This window comes from Cervus elaphus, chromosome 17 (assembly GCF_910594005.1).
Source record: "Cervus elaphus chromosome 17, mCerEla1.1, whole genome shotgun sequence".
Taxonomy (NCBI): Eukaryota; Metazoa; Chordata; class Mammalia; order Artiodactyla; family Cervidae; genus Cervus; species Cervus elaphus.
Window position 1 is genome coordinate 26,143,114 of NC_057831.1, and position 24,354 is coordinate 26,167,467.

A 24,354-nucleotide genomic window follows, 5' to 3' on the forward strand; every position below is an offset into this window, starting at 1 on the left:
ATGCCTTGTATCCATATGTATTCTATATTATTATTTATTATCATTTTGTTTTACTCCTTCCCTAGCATGAGCCATGTGGTTTTTCTTGGCATAATTTAATCTCTTAACAGTTCAACAAGATTGCTATCAATTGGTTTCATGGACCCTTCAGTCCATCTCCTGCCCACTATATCACATTGTCTATAGCTATATTGTACACATTTACATGTGTCTTTTAAAGTTACTATCAGAAGTTTTAGCTAAATCTGTTTTATTTTATTTATTTATTTATTTTTTGGTAAATCAGTTTTAATATCATTATTTGTAAAACAACTTGCTTGTGTTAAAAAATATCAATGAAACAAGACAAAGCTCTTAAAGACAAAGAGACATGACAATTGAATATAGTATGTGATCCTAAATTGAATCCTGGGTGAGAGGAAACAATTATAAATTGGGACATCATTGGGACAATTGGTGAAATTTGAATATGGACTATGTATTAGATAATAGTATTATGTCTAATAGTATTATGTCATTGTTAAATTTATGGATTTGAAAATTGTAATGTGGTTATATAAGAGAATGCCCTTGTTCTTAGGAGAAACTTGCTGAAGTATTAGGAATGAAAGGTCATGATGCCTGTAACTTACTCTCAAAAAGTTCTTCCAAATAATCGCCACCACAACAGTAACAGCAGCTTTTATTGTAGAATGCTAAAGCAGATTTGACAGAATGTGAAAAATTAGTCAGTCAAGGTAAAGGGCTTTAGCGTGTTTATTGTGGTACTCTTTAACTTGTATATGTTTGAAATTTTTAAAATTCAGCATATCTATAGGTTAAAGGCTTGGATACTCTTTTACTAGCATTTTTCTGTTTTGAAGTCACTTCTAATACTGTCAGAGGTCTAGATTGGTAAAATGGGTGTTTTATAAAATACAAGCAGTAATTTGAGGTAATGGAAAGAATATTAGGCTAGGAGGTAAAGATTTGAATTGGCATCTAGATTCTGCCATTTACTAGCTCTGTGAACTTTGGTTTATCTACCTCACTTGAAAAGAATCATCTGCAGATGGATTTTACAAGTGCCTCACTTATAAATAAAAGCAGTGGAATGATTTCGATTGATTGGTTAAATCCTAACCTAACTGATCATTTCTGTTTCTGAAGATTTTTACAAATAGATTATACTCTTATCTATGAGTTTATTTTGAATATGGTCCTGATTGATGTCTTCTAATTTAGTCACTGTTTTTGGTTACATCTTATCTAAACTGCTCCCACCCTTTAGAAGTGCTAATAGTAAAATGGCTGAGACTACCAAGAAAATGACAAGGAATATGTTCCCTGAAGAATGTTTGACTTCTAGTCTATATTTCTTTACTAATGTTACCTACATATTGAAGGAAGGCTCAAAAGTACTTATTTGCTAAATACCACTACTCCGATTGTATAGCAATGTTTTTTTCTTTTTTGTGTTCCTTCAATAAATTTAGTATATATGGTTTTTAAAAATTACTGGTTTATTTGGCTGTGCCAGATCTTAGTTGTAGCACTTGGATCTTTAGCTGTGGCATGAAAGGATGGAACCTGGGCCCCTGCATTAATTCAAATAAACTCAGAACAAGATTGTAAATTTTTCTTCTCAGATCTCAGCATAATTAATTAATCTGGAACTTCAATAAAGGTCACAGCAAAAACAACCACTGACAGTATTGAATAGCATATGATATCTTTGGGGAAAGAGATCAAGAGGATGCTTTAGGGCAGTTGTTTTTAAACCTTTGGGGACAGGAGTGGAGGAGGGAAAGGGTTGATATGATACTATCCTTATTTCTTTTCTAGAGCAACTTGTATTTATTTTTACATGGTAGGACTCCACATGGCTTTTAGGTCTAGTACTTGGGTTTTTTAAAAAAAAAAAAAAACATAATAAGAGACTTCCCTGGTGGTCCAGTGGCTGGGACTCTGAGGTCCTAAGGCAGGCGTCCCCAGTTCGATCCTTGGTCAGGAAATTAGATCCTACATGCAGCAACTAAGAGTTCACATGCCAAAATTAAAGATTCCACATGCTACAGTGAAGGTTGAAGATCCTGTGTGCTGCAACTAAGACCTGGCCTAGCCAAATAAATTTTAAAATAAAAAACAATTAATAGAAATATATTGAAGGGCTTCTATGAAGCATCATGAGTTTAAACAACTGGTTGATCTAAATTATTTACTTAGCAAAATATTTTTGTTTGTTAACAGAAACAGATATGCAGTATGCAGCAAAAGTTTACCATGATGAACGACTCCGAAGGAAGGCAGAAGCCTTAAGCATGGACAACTGTAAAGAGTTGGAGCGACTGACCAGTATTTATAAAGGAGGATGAATGGGAATTTTATTTATACCTTTTAGAGTACTTTCTATTTTTTCTGTAAGTTTAGTTTCATCATGAGAGCTAAAGAAAAAGATTTGATATTGAAAACTAAACTGAATAGTTGATCCTGAAATCTTGGACTGTTTATGGTCTTCTGGCTCCGTTAAATAGTAAGAAACTGAAAACTAAAATTATTATTTTAGTTATGCTTCTGTAATTATTTTTACTTTAAAAGCTTCTATGATTCCTAACTAAAAATGTCTTGAGAAAGGATTATCATACCTGTAGCAATTTCTGGTTTTTAGATCCTCCATTTTTTCCTCTTGTCATGTAAATATTTATGGAATGATCATTTTGTGTATATACAGTTTATTGCCTTTTTATTTAAATTCTTTTGGGTTTAACTCCATGAGACACTTTAGTTTAAATTGATGGAATAAATGTTTTATGACAAAATTACATTTTTCTTGTCAGATGTCAAATGTGTGGAGTTTACAATGAAACTTTATCAAAAAGAGAAGAAAAAAACAAAAGCTGTTTAACTTGTGTAAAATCTTATAGCGTTATCAGCTTAGAGAAAACTGATATTTTTAATATTGCCATTATATTCTAAAGTATATTGAGATAAATGAACTGGTGTAAAGTATCAGTTTGCTATTTATTTAGTTTTATGAATTGCTAAGCCATGCATAGACATGAAATGCTATACCGATAGATTTTAAAGAAAATATGAGGAAATGGCTATATAAATATTAACCAAAAAGGGTCTTCAACAGTAAATTGCAGTTACGTCATTTGCAATTCCAATAACTAAAAGGCCCCCAAATGTTCATACGTACATCTTTGAAGGCTGTTAAAATTTATGAAGAAAAGGACCTACCTGTTTTACCCCTTGCCCCATGGAAATCTGCAGTAGTGATCATTTAAGCAGGATCCAAAAGTAAATGGGTTTTTACTATTGTCTAAGTAATAAGAAAAATTACTACTAAAATGAAGCTTGTGCCTTTTAACCTGATTGCCAACTCTTAAACATTTACGTAGATTACAGCACACTTACTTGATCAGAGCATGATCTGTTTGGCCATACGCAACAGTGAGCAGAAATATAGCAGCAGGTAGAATAGTGATTTATAGCAGGTTATCTTTACAAAAATTTGAGCTCAAATTTATTCACCATTAGTAATTCAATTAATCCTATAGGAATAAGCTCCTTACAGTTACATCCAAAAATGTAAATTAGAAAAATCAGCTGGAAATTGAAGTTTTTGATGCCTATATATTGGATATGAAGCTATTTGATTTCTAGTCTTCTATGTTTTAACAAGTTGTAGTATTCTAATGATTTTGCTTTCATACTCATTTAACAGAACATAAACACATCTTTGGTTTTTTCTGTGTGTGGGAGAATGCTAGTTACAGTGTGGTGTTCTTTTAAAGTTTTTTTCCTGAGTATAATTTATATAGCGTCTGTTGAATAGAGCTTCTGAAAAGACCATTCTTTTTTAAATGTTCTCTTATCAGTAGAAATGCCTTGATTGAATTAGTCATTTAACTAAACAAGATACTGTCCTAGAAAAACTGGACAGCTTAACCAACTCTCTTTAGAAATGTAACCTTAAATTAGCGTGCCTAAAAGAAAATATAATCTAAAATGTTTTCTTCAGCCTATAGAATTAGTTTCTAAAAAAATAAAATAATAGCATTCTAAGTAACTGAAAGTTTATATTCACCAAAAAACTTATAAAAATTTAAATGAAAAAATTCCATCCATTAATTTTCTGGCTTTAATGGGAAATTTACACTATTGTGATTGATGTTTATGTGAATTGAACTCTTGTTGACCAATTGTTTTTCCCTTAATCCTGATTTTAAAGGAACAGGTGAAGTTATCATGTTAAGTGAAGTTACATATTATGAAGTCATACATGACTTTTGGACAGTATTATATTTCAGTTGCATTACATTAAATTTCATAAAATGTGTTTGATAAAATGTTCAAATGACTTTGGTAAAGGACTGATCGAGTGCCTAACAATTTAAGCTACATGTAAAGTATGCAAGTAAAGAGTAAGTCCTTAATGTCACCTATGTCATGATGTAACGGTCCAAGTAAGTGTCTTAGAATTTTGGGTTAATTCTACGAAGTAAAATGACCTAATCTATGTTTGTTTGTTTCTGTAATCAAAGTATAGTTGATTTTCAGTGTCAGCTATCTTGAAATGTAAGACTTTTTTTCTGCTCTTCTAACAAAAATCCCAATGTTTTACCATCATATTTTTAGCTACCTGAGCTCTCCAGTAATGTGATAACTTCTCCTCTTCATTTTAATCATTGCATAAATGCTGTCAGTCTTTGAATATTGCTTTACTAGCTTCTCTGACTGGTATTTTAGAAGTTTGGAAGCAATTATATTTATTAATGCTTTACATTTTTATCCCTCTTAAACACACACAGACATCAGTGTTCTTGCAGGAATTTAGGGGAAAGAAAATAGTACCTTTTCTGCTCCTCTTTTGATTTTTTTGTTTCCCAATAGGTGCTAGTCCTTTGTAAGTTTTGGGATTTATTGTGAGCAAATCTGAGAATTTAATTCTCAACAATGAGAAATAATAAGTGAAACTATGTTTTGGGAACAGACTGCATTTGAATGGTTAAATAAGTATTTCTTTCATAATCATTCCATTCTTATTTATGATCTACAAAGATTTGGTAGAGAAAAGTGAATCTTTAAGGTACACGTGTGCCAGTGCATTAGGCCTCTCTGCTTCTATGTCACCTCAGGTTTTATTGTTAAGAACAGGAAGATAGAATTCCAGCCCTTTATTTTAATTGCACTTTCATGCTTAAGTGTTCTTCCTGTTGCATCTTTAGTTACACTAGTATGTAAAATAGATACTGAGAGAAATGATTAACCTCTTGACTTCCCTTTGTTGATCTGTAATAGTTTTAAATGCCAGTGTTATTTAACAGATGTGACATGTTAATATTACTTAATAATGCATTCAACAGATTTCATTTAAAAAAAATCTCCCACCTGTGTGAAGGCAGTGAAATATTCCATGATGTTGGCCTGAGGACCAATAAGTCGTCTTTTTAGTTAAGTAAGAATTATGTCAAAAGGCCAAAAGATTCAAAAGGAGAATTTGTGCACTTACTTAGCTTACCCATAGCTTGTGTTCAGTATTACTATACTGTTGTAATATATTACTGTTGTTGAAGGCTATACTCTGTCCTCGTACTGAGTGAACCAACTGAAAGGGCATTTATAATCTTTTTTTTTTTAAACAGAAAACCTTCTGAAAATGAACAATAGATCTTAATTTTAATCTGTACTAAATAGCTGAAAGACCTTTTCTCTTGGCCACATTGGACTACTGCTTAAAGTTCATAAAATTCTCTATATAGTCTCATAATAACTTCAAAGGTTTTTGGTTTGTTTGGTTTTTTCATTTAATTTTTAAAGAAAAAGTGCATAGAATGAGCATCTTCAAGAACTCTTGTACAGCCCTTTAATAATCTGGCAGGCAATACAGTCCTTGAATTCAGGCTTCCTTTTTGGTTTTATTACTATTAAATAGACAGTTTCATATAAATGGAAACATTTTCCCTCAAAACACTAGTTCAGATCATATTCCTTATATTAAGGATTATGTAACCGCATCTTTTGTAAATTCCTTGTGTGTAACTTTCCTGTTGGTATGTCATTTCTTTTCATTTAATTTTATTATCTGCTGGTTTGGGGGCCAATAGATTTGTGGATATTCTGTGGATGTGTCCATGTATAGGTGTATATATATAGATAAATACATATATATTTTCCAGCTAATACCTCAAATGTGTGATTGTTTAATATATACCACACTATATTTGCACAGTGCAGGGCTTCCATTAGCAGTGGATTTTCTTATTTCTAACTTTGAAAATCAGTCCATAGAATTTCATTGGTGTGGGTTCTTTTTGTTGATCTTTTCCATATTTTAACAGAGATTCCTACTATAAGGCCCATACTTCAAATATAATTGTATTTTCTATAGCAGTCTGGAAATATGTAGGGGTAAGAAGTGTTTCTTGCAATGTTTTAGTAAGTTTTCATTAAAAATTGGGATTATTAAAAAAAAAAAATTGGGATTATTGATTGCCAAACTGTCTGGTAATGCATAACAGATGACATCTGGCATGAATGTGAATGTCTCATTCACTTCAGTACAGGAGTTGGGACATTCTAATCTGATATTCGACTTGCCATTTAATTGTACCACTAAAATAATAGATTTTTCAGTGACATTGGAGTATTTTAAGCATTGACTTTAAAGTGAATTGTTTTGGACTCTGGGTGGATGACTGTATCAGTGAAAAGAAAGAAACTCACACATAAATGGTACTTTTGTAATTTATTTGTATTAAGAAATGCTTCTTACCTTTTTTGTTTTTTTTTTTCAGTTTTTGGATTGCTACATAAGACTTTTCTTTCCATATAAAGTTTAGATCATGTGTTTTTTAAAAGCTGCAGGTAATTTTCAAGGCGTGATGAAATTTTAATGGAATGGAAGCCTTATATAAGTTAAATGAAGTGAAATTGGTAAAGATCTTATTTTATTTGTCTATAGTGCATTCAAGATTATACAGTTAGATTTAAAAACAAAATGTCTGATTTGTAAAATATTTAATGTTGTATCAGACTTACATAAAATGAAATTTTCTGTGTGAGAACTCCACTAAAGAAAATGCATTTGATTTTTAATCAATGTTCTGCTGAATGATTTATGATGAATTTTTGTCTTTCAGTCTTTGCAGTTTATCTCAATATATGAATAAAAGAAGATCTGTTCTCACTGTAAAGGATTTGTTCTTAGCATGTTTTATATTCTTACTATTTCTTTTCTTTCATTCATTCAACTAGTCAACAAACAAACGGTATTATTTGCTATGACCCAGGAAGTAATGTGGGAAATAATCACTGAACAATACAAAAATCCTCATGAAGTTTACATCTAGCAAGGGAAATAAATGTCAAGTAAACAACTGCTTATGATAAATGCTACAAAGAAAATTACAAGGTACAATGAAAGCATTTATCTAGAAAACTTTACTCTGGGAGGTTAGGGAAGTTTTCTCTGAGAAAGTGAGTTTAAGCTGAAACCCATAAGATGAGATAAGTCAGAGTGAGGTGAATGCTAGATAAGTATTTCAGGCAGAGTGTGCTAAGTCGATAAGGTCATAGAAACTTTACAGAAGTGAAAACAAACTTGTAAGATTATGACATGGGGAGTAAGACTAAGTTAGAGAATTCAGGGCCAAATCCCATGAGGCTATATATATATAAGAAAGTGAAGAAAGTGAAGTCGCTCAGTTGTGTCCATCTCTTTGCGACCCCATGGACTGTAGCCTACCAGGCTCTTCTGTCCATGGGATTTTCCAGGCAAGAGTACTGGAATGGATTGCCATTTCCTTCTCCAGGGGATCTTCCCGACCCACGGATCGAACCTGGTTCTCCTGCATTGCAGGCAGATGCTTTACCGTCTGAGCTACCAGAGCAACTATATATATATGAGGATGTGTGTTCAAAGAAAATCTTTGAGACTTTTAATGAAGGAGTTAATCTGATGAGATTTGCGTTTTTAAAATAACATTTTAGTTGCTGTGCAAAGAAGACTGGAGGGCAAAAATTAATGTAGGAATGATAGGAAGTATTGTCCGGGAGAGATGACAATGGCTTGCACCAGAGTAGAAATAGATATAGTGATTGATTTTGAGATAGGATGTAGAATCAAGAGAATTATTTGATTGATTAGATTTGGGATAAATGGAGGCAGCAATTAAAAAACTTTGTAAAAATCTGGCTGTGAACAGAAGTAGAGAAAAAGGGTGGTAGCTGGAAGAAGATGTGGTTTCTAAGAAGGCTTTTATTTTTTCAATTACTATTTATTACACGAAGACTTACTATTACATGAGCGACCTTACTAATTCTTTGTATTCTGATGGAAAGGGGCAAGTATAAAGTGAAAGAATAAAGATAGAGAAAAAGAAGAAGAATAGCATTAAGTACCTGATACTCCAGAGGATGTTGGAGCCATTGCAAAGATGGAATAATTACTTTAGCTATGTGACACCACCAGCATTCTTTCAGAAAGGAATATACAGAGGATGAGTACAAAAGCAGATTTGTAGCATTAGTGGTTCAGTATTATGGCTTGTATTTTCTTAATGAAATAAGCAATTTATGTAAAATTGGGGAATGGAAAGGATGATAAGCAGATGCTTAGAATGAAGACAGTTTGAAGGAATCATTCTCACTGAGTCAGCTGACTAGTGAAAAGGAGGATTTCTGTGGCTACCACACTAGTGACAGAATTTACAGTCCGTTAAATGTTGTATATTTTTTCCAGCTTAACTCAGCAGCCTTGGCATAGACATGGAGAATACACTTATTTAGTTCATCCAAATTTGAGGTTATGTCAGGCAGGAAAGATGGCAGGGGTGTCTAAGATGTTGACAAGTGAGTAATTTCACTATTAGATGGAAGCTAGAGATCAAGGGAATTAGTGATTTCTGAAGTGACTGGTGTGTGACAACAATGGATGATAGTACAGAAGAAGAGAAAGTTTTGTATAGATCTTAAACTGTATTTTCCACGGACCAAATTCCAGACCACAGGCAGAATCAAAATTTATAAGACATTTAACAACTCGGCCAGTGTAAGTTATAAAATTTTCATTTTTGTATGTTGGAGAATCGGCAAGCCTCTCCTTCCCATTTGAGTTTGCATACCAGCTAGAATTTTTACACAGACAGTGGAACCAGCCTAAATTCAGATGACTGTTTATCTTCTGATAGGAAACCAGAATTTTTTTTAAAATTGAGAATTTTAAAAAAAAAATTTTTTTTAAGACTGTATTCAACAGCTGAGAGAAATTTACGCTAAAGAGAAGCAGAAACAAAGGCTCTGATATAACAAAGTCAGAGCATGTGTATGTTAACTATATAATGTACTATTATGCAAAACAGCAAATTTGTATAATGAGAAAAATTTTATGTGCATAGGCATGCATACAATGTCTGTTTCTTTCTGAACCTCAGCAATCATCTGTTACATCCCACTTTGGAGAATTGGCACATCGTGCTGATAATCCTTTAGGTCAGTAAATATTTCCCTTAGTCCTGGACCAACAGCAGTGTTACTGGTGGGTAAATGCAAACAGATCAGTCTGAGTACATAAGGAACTCTACTGACGTGCCATAATTTAGAAACCACCATGCTTGGAAATTAAAAATCTTCCTAGATTTTTCAATTTGCAGACATTAGTGGTGGTATTTGGTATCTGAAGATCTTGGAAAGCTGTGCTCTCCCTTTTTGCCACTCAAGAGGAAGAAAGAAATCAGCAATGTTTTCCAGGTCAACTACTATGTAATAATGTCATTAAGATGGATGATTTTGTTAAAATGAAAAGTAATGCTTCCAGAAATTAGAAGTCTTGCTAGAGTTCATATTTTTATTTGCCTCCAAACTTAGGGGCAAATGGAGGGGAGAAACGGGGGGGAAATGAGAAATGAGTTTTAGTCAGGGTCAAGACTCATGACTTCTCATAATCACTTTCATTCTACAAATGTTGAATGCCTACCTACAGAGTACAAGAAACAGGCATTGTAAGGAACTGAAAAAAAAATTGAAACCATGACCCCTCCTATGGTCTCATTGGGTAAGCAAATTAAAGCTATGACACATAATTATGCACAAATAAATGTCAGTTATTCTTGGTAATATATAGGAGCATTCAAGAGAATGTGATAGAAGGTGTTATAAGGAAACAAGATTTAAATAGCTAAGGTAGAAAATGAAGGGGTTTAGAACATGCCACCCTGAAATATGCCACAGCAAATACATGAAAGGCTCCCTGACCTCCCACCTTCACTTAAAGGTTTGTTGTAAAACTTCCCGTGAGAAATGTGCCCTCCTTCTACCAGAAAGAGAAGAACATTCTTATTACCAGAGATGGGACTGACACAAATGGACCTCTATAGACAAACCCACTAAAATAACCCTTATTTTCCATTAGTTTATTCCATATGTTTAATAGTCACCGTCATACAATTTACTGCTCTTAGCCTAAGCCCCTTGTTTTGTCTCATCCTCACAGTTTATTGTTCTTTGTGTAAAATGACATATAAATTTTCGGGCCTAATGAAGTTTTGGATCTTCATTTTTCTTCTGAAGACTCTCATGTACATGTAAAAATAGTAAATGAATTTGTATGTTTTGCTCCTGTCAATCTGTCTGTTAATTTCATTGTTAGCCCCAGCCACAAAATCTAATAAGGTATAAGGAAGTTTTTCCTCTCCTACAGGAGAAATAAACATTTCAAATTCAGAAACCTCCACAACTGCCTGGGATAGTGAGTCATTTTGATGGAAGGGTGAGATAATCAATTTGGCTGAAAAAACAGGATTCACATTAGATTGCATTTACAAGTAAAATAAAATTATTAAAGACTATGTCAACTATTGTCTGCAGTAGTATGTCACTAAAGATTTGTTTGGTCGGCAGTAATGTACAGTGTTTTAGAAAGGTTTAACTGGGCTTCCTTAAGTGTCTATTGATATAGTCTTTCTGAATACACTAAGGGTTGAATGAAGAGCTGAAAAAAATATAGATGTAAAAAATCTTTGTTAAGTGAGAAAAGGACATGAGAAAGGAAAGAGCAAACATGATACCTGACAGAATCATGGAACCAACAAGGACACAGATCAGGAAACAGGATTACTGGAGTTTTTAGTACCTTTGGGTTAGAACTGACAGAGGTATGTACAGATATCCAATATCCAACAAGCAGCTGAAAATGTGAACCTCGAACTCACAGGAAAGGTGCAGATTTAGGAATAACATTCTCAGGATACTGTGGAAAGAAAAACAGCAAAAGAATCAAAGACAACCTGTAAGAGTGAGGAGACTGGGTGAGTAAAATAAGTGCAGTGTTCTAGAGGCTAAGAAATCAAAGGAAGCAAAAGGAAGTGGTATTCAATGTCAGTTGCTATGGAACTGTCAAGTTCTCTTATAATGACAAAGATCATTTGTAATATCTAGGTGCTTTGCAACTTACCATTTCATCCTCCTAAGGGTAACTAGCAAATTAGTATCTTTCCACACCTTGGTCTGTAGCTGGTTCCTTTTGCACTTCTATTTTCAAGGATCCCTTGGGTTTCAAGGAGCTCAAACCAGTCAATCCTAAAGGAAATCAACCCTGAATTTTCATTGGAAAGGTTGACGCTGTTGCTGAAGCTCCAATATTTGGCCACCTGATGCGAAGGTGACTTATTAGAAAAGACTCTGATGCTGGGAAAGACTGAAGGCAGGAGGAGAAGGGGACGACAGAGGATGAGATGGACAGGAGTTTGAGTAAGTTCTGGGAACTGGTGAAGGACAGGGAAGCCTGGCGAGCTGCAGTCCATGGGGTCGCAAAAAAGGACAGGACTGAGCAATTGAACTGAACTTGGTCATCTGTGGAAAAGAAGTTCCCCGAGACCTCATTCTCCTACCACTTACTGTAGGTTTTCCTTCAATGTGCAAACAAGCAATGCACCAAATAAAAAATTATAGACAGTCCTTAAAAGTACGGTCTTCTGAATCAAGAGCCAATGACAGAAGGTTGCTCCATGTCTGCATATGTAGAAGCTTGATGTACACACATAAATGAGATCTCCAGAAAGCTCAAGGATCCTTGATTCAATCCAGACAAGTCACAGTCCGAGGGTAGCTCGCATGGGAAAGCCGAAAGATGATTAAATTACGATCAGAGACCGACGGACCTGGGCTTCTAACCACGGGCAATCTGGAGCTTGCTGTTCAGTATGTAACACCACCCCCTTTAAATTTATTCATCTACAAGAAGAGGTTTTAAGATAACGGGCCCTTAAAAAAAAATAATGAAATTTATGCACCCTCCCCAAACAAATACGTTTTCTTGCTTGCGTATTCTGGGAATCTTCAGGGTTCCGCGATCTCAAAGCAATCTCTATTCAAGTGCAGAGGTCCAGGACAGCTGGAACTCCGCACAGACGCAAAAAGCACCCGCGGGGAGTGGGCCGGGGATTATAGCGCAAATGCGCGCTCCCTTGTCGAAGTACCTCCCCGGAAATCTCGCGTCACCTAGCGTCGGAGCCTTGGGAAGTGCTTCCGGGAGCACAGAAGAGGTCACAAATCATGTGACTGCGGCTTTTAGAGGAACCTGTCCCAGAAGTTGTCCCTGAACAACTGTCCCTGACAGTTCAGAGAACCAGGCAGCCCAGAAACCCAGGTAACTGCAGCCACTTTGCCCGGTGGCTTAGGCCGCAAGTGGTGAGGGCGGTGAGACGTAAGAAAAGACGCCGCTTTCGCCTCCTGGTTGAGCTTGGATTTGAGGGGTTAGAGGGTGGAGTGGGCTGTCAGGCATCTCGATTACCCGCCTGAGTATTTGGGAACTCTGACTCTAATCAGCCTCCCTGGCTGGAGCCCTGGAGCCGTGGATCCTTGCCTGACCCAGCGGAGAGCTGACATTGTTTATTAGGTTGGGGGTGGGGTGGGAGAGGAAGTCTTGAGGGGAGAGTCACCTGGAGTTTCTCTTTCAGGCGTGGAGATTGATCCTGCGGGAGAAAGGGGTTCATCATGGCGGATGTGAGTTAACACCCCCACATAATAGGAAGGGGAGAGTGGAGAGTAGGTTGAGACTACTGGGTGGGGAGAGGTAGCGCTTCCCAAATAGAAATTTGTTTCATTTTACCGCTCCCTCCAATTACTTTGTCTAGGATCTGAAGTCAGAGACTAAAGGAGTAATTCTCGGGGCCCTGAGTTTCTGCCTGGAATGGGGGTAGAAGACACTAAAGGTGCCTGAGGTTGAGACAGTTTTATTTTTCCCACGCCCCAGTTCTGCGGGCATAAGACAGGTTCTGCATATTTACCATTTCAGTTTCTAAATGATGGTTTGCTGCTCTGAATCTTTTTCCAGTTATGTCTGTTTGGTTCACTGTAGCAATTTCAGATGATTTATAACCATTGCCTTTTTAACACAGCAATACAACTAAAATTCTACATTTAGGAAACTTAATTGTACTAGTTTCTGAAAACAGGGAATTAATGTTATTAATATTTATATTTGTTTGTATTTTACATGCTGTTATATTTTTACATACTGTTATTTTGCTTATATTGGAGAAGGAAATGGCAACCCGCTCCAGTATTCTTGCCTGGAAAATTCCATGGGTGGGGGAGCCTGATAGGCTACAGTCCATGGGGTCACAAAGAGTCAGACAGGACTGAGCGACTTCACTTTCTTTCTATAGTTCCTTTTGGAGAAGGAAATGGCAACCCACTCGAGTGTTCTTGCCTGGAGAACCCCATGAACAGAGGAACCTGGTGGGCTGCGGTCTGTGGGGTTGCAAAGAGTCAGACACGACTAAGCAACTAACACACAAACATTTTGCTTACATACATGCTAAATATTCTTTGGAACATTGAACATATGCTCATTTAATTATTACAATAACTTTCATGAGATATGCACTGTTGTTATTATCACTGTGTTAATAGATGATGCTAAGTCACAGAAGGATCAAGTAACTTCCTCAGATTACACAGCTAGTTTGTTGCTGAGTCAGGATACCAACCGAGGCAGACTCCAGAATCCATGCTCTTAACTACACTAAATGATTATTCAACAGTATGAATCTGATTTTTCTTTTAGGTTGCAGGATTATGTATTTCAACATTTAGCAATTTTTTATGTCTTTATCCCTCCATTTTTGGATGTCTTCCAGTATATTTTTGAGGCCTTATTCTCCAGGCATAACCAAATCACTAAATTCTTTTGAGCATCTCGCTTGAAAAGATTGTTCTAATAAGGGCTGTGGTAGAAATAAAGATAACTAAGGTATAATTTCTCCCCTTAAGGATTTTTAAAGGTTAAAAAAAAAGTACAGTAGGCAAGTGATCATAGATATGCATACATTATTGCATGAAAACTCAGAGAAGAGAAGGATTACATCAGTTTGTCTTTATCAGGGAAGCCTGTTTGGAGTGTTTGGTGGTTGAGATTAGCTCTAATTGATGAATAGCAATTTTTTTTAAGTAAGATCCAGAGGGTATTACTATTAATAGTTGGAATGAAAGCACTAGCAAAGTTAAAGATAGGAAACAGAAAGATGTGTGTCACAGAGCTGTGAATAGTCCATTTCATCTGGGGCTGAGGAAATGTATGAGGGAGTGGTAGGAAGCAGGACTATAAAATGAGTTGTAGACTATCCATATTGTAGAGAGCCTCAGATATCTACAGGATTTGTACATAATTCGGTAAACAGTGGAGAGCCATTCAAACATTGGTTCTTGATCTTGGCTGCATGGGGAATCCTCTGGGGAGCATTTCCAATACAGGCGTCAGAGTTCTTTTTATACTCTGCTGGTGTTTTCCATAGCCAGGGTTGAGAGTCACTGCAACTGTCCATTTAGAGAAGGAGAATTATATGATTATTAGCATTGTGTAGAAATGTGTGAGATAGAAGTGGTAGACTGTCATACCAACTGGGAGGCTGGTGTAAGTCATAAGTATTAAAATGAACCTAAATTGTAATGTCATCCGAAAAGGAGAGAAGAACATCAGTTTAAAAATACTTGACTTCACAAGTGGTTTTTAAAGTGACACATATGAGTTTAGGGTTATTATATTGCCTTAAGTTTCAAAGCTAAGTAACAGGGAATAGTGGTGCCATTAGTGGACACAGGAAGAGATTGGGGAAATCTAGATTTTGGATGAAAAATGATGAGCTGAGTTTTGTGATTTTGTGTTTAAGATGAGAGCAAAGGTAAGCTGGTGGTGATACCATGAAATAAAATGAACATTCAGGTTTGGAGAGTAGTAGGAATTAGAGGGTCAAAACAACGTGTATCTGATTTGTCTATGTAGAGCTCATGATTGCTACCTGGATTGTCAGTGAAATTCCCCAGATGAGAGAGTGTAATGAGACAAAGTAGTCTTCTATTTTTTTTTTAAGTCATAATTATGTTCCATGCTGAATACTTGACACACATTGTCATTTGTCTTTAGTCATGTAAGAAAACTGAGTTTCACGAAGTTAGTCAACTTAGCTCAGATCTAAAAAGTCTGTGCATGTGGAAAAATATAATATATTCTCAAGTGAACTCAAAGTTAGCAACAAGATGTACAGTAGTATGAGACGTATGATCTAATATCATAGCTAATATGTATTTGTGTTTCTGCTGCTGGATATGCTAATCACTTGACATGAGTGTTCTCAATAAACTTTAGTAACAGTCTTATAATGTAGGTTCTTTAATTATGCTTACTCAACACATAATGAAACTGAGGCTTAGAGAAAAAAATTAGTCGTTGCAAGTTACACCACTCCTTAAAGCATCAAAAGCAGAATGAGAAAGCATAAGCAAGAATGGTTGTGAATGAATACTTAAGGTATCTGAGATGTGGATAGGACAGTGTCTAGAGAACCAGTTCCAGGCATATTATTATAATATAATTTTTATACTCTCTTTCAGGATCTAAAACGATTCCTGTATAAAAAATTACCAAGGTAAAAAATTACTCATTTGTTATTAAATAAATTCTGCTTAACGTGTTGATTTTGTTTAGTATTTTGTTTCTGTTTATCTTAGACTAATATTATGTTATGCTGTTATTTAGCACTTTCAAATACCAAACATAATCTTAGGTAGCACAAGTGATACAGTTTGAGTTTACAGATAACAACATGAACCCCAGAGAAATTATATGACTTGTCTCAAATTAAACAGCTAGTGAACGTGAAGTGCTAGAACCCAGTTTCTTGCCACTTTAGAGTTCTTTCATAGCAGTTTACTGGATTAAAAAACCTAAGAACTTGCCTTTATTTTTAATACTGTTTTTAAGCCTAATTGCTGTGTCTGCATGGGGATATACAGTATAGTGATTCACAATTTTTTGCAATGCAGGAGACCCAAGTTCAATCCCTGGGTCAGAAAGTTCCTTTGGAGAAGGAAATGCCTACCCACTCCATGGAGTCACAGAAAGTTGGATACACTACCACGTTTTGAGTAGGCAATATATTTATAAAGTTCAAGATTCAAACGTTAATTGAAGGACACGGAGTGAGGAGCTTCTTATCCCTGTCCTCCAGCCACACAATCCCTGTCTGAGACACCCATTGTTACCTTCAGAAATATTTTATGCACCTGCACATTAAGTTAATAGTAATACTCCTCATTCCTAAGCTAAAATATTAAGTTAATACTTCTCTTTCTTAAGCTAGTAACAATCATCCGTTTATTCGGGGATATAGTAGGAACAGCAAACGTTGCAGTTTGCAGATATTTTAAGATACAGGCATGCCTCAGAGAGATTGTGGGTTTGCTTCCAGACCACTGCAGTAAAGTGAATATTGAGATAAAGCGAGGCACAATTTTTTTTGTTTCCTGTTGCATATAAAAGTTATGTTTACACTCTACTGTAGTTTGTTAAGTGTGTAATAACATGATGTCTTAAAAAACAATGTACATTGTTAGGTAAAAAATACTTTATTGCTGAAAAGTGCTAACCATCATCTGAGCCTTTAATGAGTCTTAATGTTTTGGCTGGTGGAGGATCTTGCCTCAGTATTGATGGCTGCTGACCAGTCTGGGAAGTGGTTGCTAAAGACTGGGGTGACTGTGGCAATGTCTCTTGCAATAGCAGGTGGATTCTTCCACCATGTGGAAACCCGGTGTAAATGATGACGATTTGAATGTTTCCCCATTATAATTTTTAACATTTTGGGGCTCTAGGAATTCTAATAACTTCATATTTAAATTGCAGGGACAAATTATGTTATTCTCAATGTGTATGGATGACAACATTGATTAATTCATATTTTTGAATATTAATTGTGTACCAGCCACCCTCCACTTTGCATGCATCATTGTATTAAATTTCACAGCAGCCAAAGGCTCAGCAGTAAAGAATCTGCCTGCAATGCAGGAGACCCTGGGTCAGGAAGATCCCCTGGAGGAGGGCATGGCAACCCACTCCAGTATTCCTGCCAGGAGAATCCCATGGACAGAGGAGCCTGGCGGGCTACAATCCATGGGATCACAGAGAGTTGAACACGACTGAAACAACTTACACACACAAATGAGTATAAGTATCCCCATTTTCATATTAACTGAGGCTTAGCGAGGTTTTGTAACTGATGCAAGGTAGCATAAACAGTAAGCAGCAGAGCCTGAACAGGAACTCAGGTCTGTCTTACTTCAGAGCTGTGGTCTTGACCATTCTGTTTACTTCTTGTGCAGGCGCGGTTGAAAGGATTGCCCTGTGACCTCCATTCTTTCTGTCCTGTTCTCTCAGCTTTCAGTGATCTCCTCACTCCACTTTTTTTATTACCATAACGTCTCAGCTGAGGTACCACTTCCTCCGGGAAGCTTTCCCTGACCCACCAACTGAATCTACCCCTCCTTTTATAAGCTCTCTTGTAGCCTCACACATCTCTTAATGGCAGTTCTCACAGTTGTAGTTTTACATTTGTGTGAGGTAATCTGAATGATAGCCACTCTCCTTTTAGATTGTAAGTTGTGTGAAGGCAGCAACTGGGTCTCTTTTTGCTTCCTATGGTCGAAGAGTTTGGCAAACATGTTTTAGGAGCTTATGTCAGTGATTGAGTTCTCATGGTTTTTCAGAAATATGCATGAGAATTATCATTATGATTTTGAAGGTACATATTTTGAGACAATGTTTTATAATATATTAACTTTTTCTTTCTAGTGTTGAGGGGCTCCATGCTATTGTTGTGTCAGATAGAGATGGAGTGCCTGTCATTAAAGGTAAAATGCCGCATTACATGTCAGTGCCATGTTTGCTTTTGAATAAAAATGTATTTATATCTGAGTAATACAAAAAGCAAGCAAAAAATAACCGATTTCAAAACATTAAGGACATAGTCTTAGTTTGGAAGAAAATGTTTGATTTTGTGTGTTGAAGGTTAGGTTGGAATCTTAACTTATTATATATCAACTATATCATGGTAGCATGCAGAGTGTAAGCAAGGATTTATGGAAGGCCCAGTTTCCCATTAAAGACATTTTATGTATAATATAAATGATTAGTAAATCTGAGTGATGAGAATGAGCATATATGCAGCTAGACATATTATACCCACGGACTCCCCCAGCATATATTTTTCATCAGTATTGCTGGTGGTTTTAGGATAGCCAGCCATACATTTGAATTAACATAAATTTATTGTTTTGTTTACTATTTCTTGTTCTTCCTTATTGGAAATAGGATTTTGAAAAACTTTTAACCTCACAGTTACTTTAGTTAACCAGAATCTAGCAAGAATTTTTGCCTAAAGAAAAGTTGGCTGACCTAAAAAAAAAAGGAAAGAAAAGGTTTCCTTTTGCCTAAGGTTTAGCTCTTTTTTTTAAAAGTATGTGTGATATGACAGAAAGGTTAAATAATGTTCTGCATATTTTGTTTACAATATATTCTCCACCTGGGGTTATCATATATGTGAGATAATTTCAGACTTTAGAATTCAACCAAAGTTTAGAAATGAGCTAATGTAGTTCTTTTCATTTTATTAATGAAAATGGTCAGATGCAAAGAGTACATTGTCAGCTCCAAGTTGCTCATGAGTCAGGGACAAGATAGTCATAGAACCCATCATCTTCTGATATGTGATCCAGTGTGCTTCCTAACCCAGCACAGAACATATGTAGCCATGGGCAAATCACTTCCTTTTCTCAGTCCCATAATGAGGACTTAGAACAAAATAATCTCAGATTTTCCAGCTCCAGTGTTCTTTTTGAGGATCTCAGTGTTTAAAACCTTAAGCTCAGCACATATGGTACAACCAGCTCCATCTAGACCTTTCAGTGAGTGTAAAAAACTTAAATCAGTGGCCAGGTGTAGAATTATCATCATCTACAAATGATGCTTCTGTGGGTTTTGTAAGAGCAAAGGTTTTTGAAGCTTTTTTTCAGTATTCTCACTTTGCTCCTAGTTAACCAGAATATTTAATTTATTAATTGTGCTGATAATCATGACCTGTTTTAAGTTAGATATTAAGAAAATAGAAACATTTAGTATTCATTTGAAATTTTTTGAAAAATTGTGAGAAGCAGCATTTATTCCCTTAATTGTGATTACTCAACTTCTGATTGAATGGTTTTTCTCACCTAAATTGACAAGACCCAATTAGTGTTATGAACTTCAGTGCTGTGAAGCGTAACTCTTGTGCTGGTTTTTTTCCCTACAAGTTTATGTTTTGTTTTTTTTTTTAAATCTCTTCCCATTGTATATCCTGCATAATTTTTACTTAAATCACTTGTATTTCCAGTGGCCAATGATAACGCTCCAGAGCATGCTTTGAGACCTGGTTTCTTATCAACTTTTGCCCTTGCAACAGACCAAGGGAGCAAACTCGGACTTTCAAAAAATAAAAGTATCATCTGTTACTATAACACCTACCAGGTAAGTTCATAATTATCAAATGGCTGATGATTTCAACTATTATTATCTCTTCTGTGTAGAATAGTTTGTTTTTATAATTCTAAATTTTGGTTTCCAAAGTGATGGAATTTTAACACCTTAACCTTCAGATTGGTTATGTTAAACTGTAGTGATTTTTTTTCACATTTTACTTCAGGAATTAATTAATATGAGTAATTAGATTAAAAGATTAAATAGTAAAATATATGTTATCCTGAAAAGGGTAAGTCAGGTCACTGTTATTAATACCTCCAGTAGATGGTGCCCTTAGCTTATTTAACAGCTGTGATTTCTCAAATGACGCACTGTTGTTGTGACAGATACAGGATTTTCCTTAAAGTCAAATGATAGTTATTTGTTATTGCTACTAATCCCATCATTTGGCTTGAAATATATAAATATATAAAATAAATGAGGTTATTATTTGTGGGAAAGAAATTAGTTGCTACAGATCTCTTGATCTCCAGCTGTATTTTCTTTAGAATAAATCAGTAACTTGTTCGCAGTAGTAAAGAATCTGCCTGCCAATGCAGGAGACACAAGAGACACTGTTTCGATCCCTGGGTCGGGAAGATCCCCTGGAGTAGGACATGACAACCCACTCCAGTACTGAGCGACTGAGCACGCACTGCTTTAGAGCGGTGTTTCCCAGGGTGTAAGTCATCCACCACAAGTGATACATGTTGATATTTTTTTATATTAAAAGTTATATATACTTAATATGTATTTATAAAATATATAAATATATACACATGTATACTTTCATTTTAAAAGTTATATATTTATAAAATATAAAATTTAAAAGTTACATATTTTAAATGTTATATAGTGTCTGTTAGGCAGAAGATAACTAGCTCATCTAACCTTTAATTTAGTCAGTAAAGGTTAGGTTTAGGCTAAATTTTTTAAAAAGATAGCTGATTTAAAGTTAACTTAAATGTAAATTAAATGATAGTGGCACAGAGGAGGCAAAAGATCATAATGTTATAACCACTTGAATGACTGAAAAATAATGCCTTTAGCTCCTTAATTATCAAATATTTATTGAGCCCTACTATGTAATTGACACTCTGCAGGGCTTTAGAAGATAAAAAAGATGAGGAAGACACAGCCCCACCTTAGAAACTTTCCAGGCTAAGTGGTATTAATGTCTCTAAGAGATAATTAGTATGTCTGTTTTACGGAAATAATTATTTTCAGCTCTTTGATGACATAATACCATGATGTCAAGCTAGTATCTTACACATATAAAGTTTTTAGAAAGATTAAGATATTTTACTTGAATTCTACTGCCTTTTCACTATACAACAGTATACTTTAGATCTTTTTCTCTTTTTAGGTGGTTCAATTCAATCGTTTACCTTTGGTAGTGAGTTTCATAGCCAGCAGCAGTGCTAATACAGGTATGTTTTAATTACCTTAAATACAGCTTTTAATCTTTATAATACCAGATCTGAACAGTCTAATATGATAAAAATACAGATTCAGAGTAAGAAAACCTTAATGCATGGCCCAGCTCTGCCATCTATTCCTTGTTTTCTGGAAATATAACTTCTCTGAATTGTTTATATATATATTTATCTGTATAATGGAGCTAAGAACTGCTTTCTTGATCTTGATCTTGTGCTATTATTTTTTAGTTCAGATGAGATGATGTATAGGTAAGTGATCATTTAAGCTAGAAAGGAAAATTAAATGTTATTTTCACCTCTTTAATACAGTATCTTGCTCACATTACAACAGTTTCAGAAAGCAAAAAGAAAAAAACAGTAGAGAATATAACCAAACAGAACATAAAAATGATCACGGATGAATTCATTTCCATAAGGACCAATCTATAAAATCTTAAACAATAGTGGGCAAGGTAAATGTGTTTGGGAATATAAAGAGTGTGACTAGGATGAATATACTCAATTCTTTTTCAAAGTGGAAGAATTTGAGGACAAACACTTGGAAGCGGTACTTTCTAGAGAGCATTGTAAGATCTCATTATATCCAGTGGTCTTCACTGGATATTTTTGTGTAAAATCATAACAGTATTCAGTATTCAGTTGAATTACAATTTTTTTACTCTGTTTTAGTTTAAGTGGAATTTTTTAAAGGTCTATCTCCAGATTTCACCACTGTTAAAACTGCTTTTCTCTCCTTTTCTGTTTTCTTCTTCCCAAGATATTTGAGCCAGTTTTGTTTCCAGCTGTGTCACTGAGACCTATATTTAGATTGCTCATCTTTAAAATGTGGGGTTTAGATTTAATGAACTGTTGGGTGTTTTTCATTTCTGAATGTTTTCAAGCTGTAAAATATTGTATGTGAAAACTCTTTGTAAATAGGATAGTAGTGGTGTCGGTATTTTAAATATGTTAAACCTCAGTTGTGGTAAATCACTATCATACTATAAAATCATCAGTTGTTATAAATTATGATAATCTCCAGAATTGTATTCTAGTAGTAGAACATTCCTTGTGAATCCCAGGTGCTTTGAATGCTGTGTGAGACAGGAAGATCTTTAGTTGAGCAACAAACAAGCAGTATTGAAGATATACAGCCTTCTACCCTAGGAAACTAACAAGCTGGATGTGCTGATTACCAGATTAGCTTGCTTCTTTCACTGTGTGTTTTATACTCCTATGAGGCATCTTTAAAAATTTTTGCCTTTGAAATATCCATTTGTGCCTTAGCTTTACTGAATTTATATAATAAGTATCATGATTATTTCTTTGCTATCTATCTTTGATAAAGTTCATTAAAATTGTCTCAGGAAAAAAGTCTTTTTTCTTTTTTAGTAAAAATCATGTGTATTATTCCTGAATTGGTGCAAATTTTGAAATGAGGTTTAAATGAATTAAAGTTTTTCATAAAACTCCAGCAAAATTATAGCACATATATAATTCATTTTACATCTTCTAATACATATAAATAGTTTTATTTATTTACATTAATAATAGATGATGAAAGTAAACTTCATAATAAGTGTGGGTTTTCAATTGTTTTGTTCAGAATTACAGTATTTTAAGTGTAGTTATAGAGGATGAACTATGTCTCATTTACTTTTTAGTATACAAATTTTGATAAGCATTTTTCTGATGTTCAAATTTCTTAATCTCTTTGCTTTAGGACTAATTGTCAGCCTGGAAAAGGAACTTGCTCCGTTATTTGAAGAATTGAGACAAGTTGTGGAAGTTTCTTAATCTGGAATTTTCTTCATCATATCAGACACAGTATCAATCCAGCAATCTTTAGGCCACAGTGACACTTGTATCCATGTACTCAAGGACCCCTTTTTCCACCTTACTCTAGAAAAAGAGCCTTACAGATAGAATTTATGGACAGGTTGATGGTTATCTTTTTTTTGTGTAAGGCTGTTTCTTATTTAGTGAGATTTGGGGATACCACAGAAATGGTTCAGTCTATCACAGCTCCTGTGGAGTTAGTCCAGTCACCAAATATGCATGAGATCCTGTTTGGTGGCTCAGAATCACAATGATGCTTTGATCCCCTTGAGCCATGAAGTGCTCCCTTTTATACCATATGCCAGGCCTGCAGAATGAGGCAGACTCTTTTTATTGTGAATAATGAGGACATATTTTTCTTCATATTATTTTCTTTGCATTGAGCGTGAGGAAGATAAAGTGGCTTAGGAAAAGTGAATAAAACCAGTACAATCACTAACTTGGGTTTGTATATATTATTGTGCACTGTAGGTGAGTCTTACTAATTTGTTTCTTCTCAGAGGGTGCTGCTCTTTAATGGAAATGAAGATGACAGCTAATGGTTTTTTCTTCCACTCTGCTTTCTATAACCAATCAGTGTTTTTTTAATGTTTGTTTATTCTTTGTAAAATTTATGTGTGATTCATTATTGAATTCTGTTTCCAATATTGGTATGTATGTACACATGGTAGTATACCCCTTTTTTCATACATGAGGATAAATAAAATAGTATTTTTAAAGGTACAGTTTGAGCACTATATAGGTTTTCCCCCCCAGACTGTTTTCAAATGTTTAAACTCTGTAATTTAATTCACTCCTTCAACCACATACATAAGTGTTTCTTGTCTAGTTTGGAGACTGTTTTACCTAATATAAGTTGTCAGTTGGAAAATAAACCTCATCCAGGAGCTTAATTTAATCTCTGTGTAATTGGTATCACAGTTCTAGCGTGTGCTTTTCATTTTTAGGAATGCAGTCCATCATTCAAGGCTTTAATTTCCTCCTGGGTTCTTTGACAGAGTTCATCACTGGTACCTGGCATTGAGCAGCAAATGTGTACTGATCACTAGACGTACCACACTGCAGAATTCTAAGGAGCACAGGTGTACATTATATTTCTTGCTCCAAGGATGCATTTTACATGGCATATGAGTGAATGCGGTCCCTCAGGTTGTGCAATGAGATTGGCTGGGCGCTGGGCCTGCCTCCTTCCTTCTTCCTCCCTCCTTCCCTTCTTTCCTCCACTCTCCTCCCATCCTCTACAAATAAGAGACTAAATTGTGGTACCTGTCGTTAAAGAATGTA

General features: G+C 35.1%; 2 protein-coding genes across 4 annotated transcripts in view; both read left to right on the top strand.

Moving 5' to 3' along the window:
* The window catches only part of DNAJB14 (DnaJ heat shock protein family (Hsp40) member B14), a 42,295-nt gene extending 35,114 nt beyond the window's left edge, over nt 1-7,181 (top strand). For all 3 annotated transcript variants that reach the window (XM_043870946.1, XM_043870945.1, XM_043870949.1), the window contains one exon: nt 2,230-7,181. In XM_043870946.1, the coding sequence (XP_043726881.1) occupies nt 2,230-2,266 (37 nt within the window). In that variant the 3' untranslated portion in view covers nt 2,267-7,181. The remainder of the gene's footprint in view (nt 1-2,229) is intronic.
* A 5,308-nt stretch (nt 7,182-12,489) lies between these two features.
* LAMTOR3 (late endosomal/lysosomal adaptor, MAPK and MTOR activator 3) lies at nt 12,490-23,963 on the top strand. Its single transcript, XM_043870950.1, has 7 exons — nt 12,490-12,631; nt 12,942-12,987; nt 15,877-15,911; nt 18,113-18,171; nt 19,689-19,822; nt 21,180-21,243; nt 22,955-23,963. Exons 2-7 carry the CDS (start codon nt 12,979-12,981, stop codon nt 23,026-23,028), a joined length of 375 nt encoding a protein of 124 aa, XP_043726885.1. The 5' UTR covers nt 12,490-12,631; nt 12,942-12,978; the 3' UTR covers nt 23,029-23,963.
* Nucleotides 23,964-24,354: the final 391 nt, after the last annotated feature.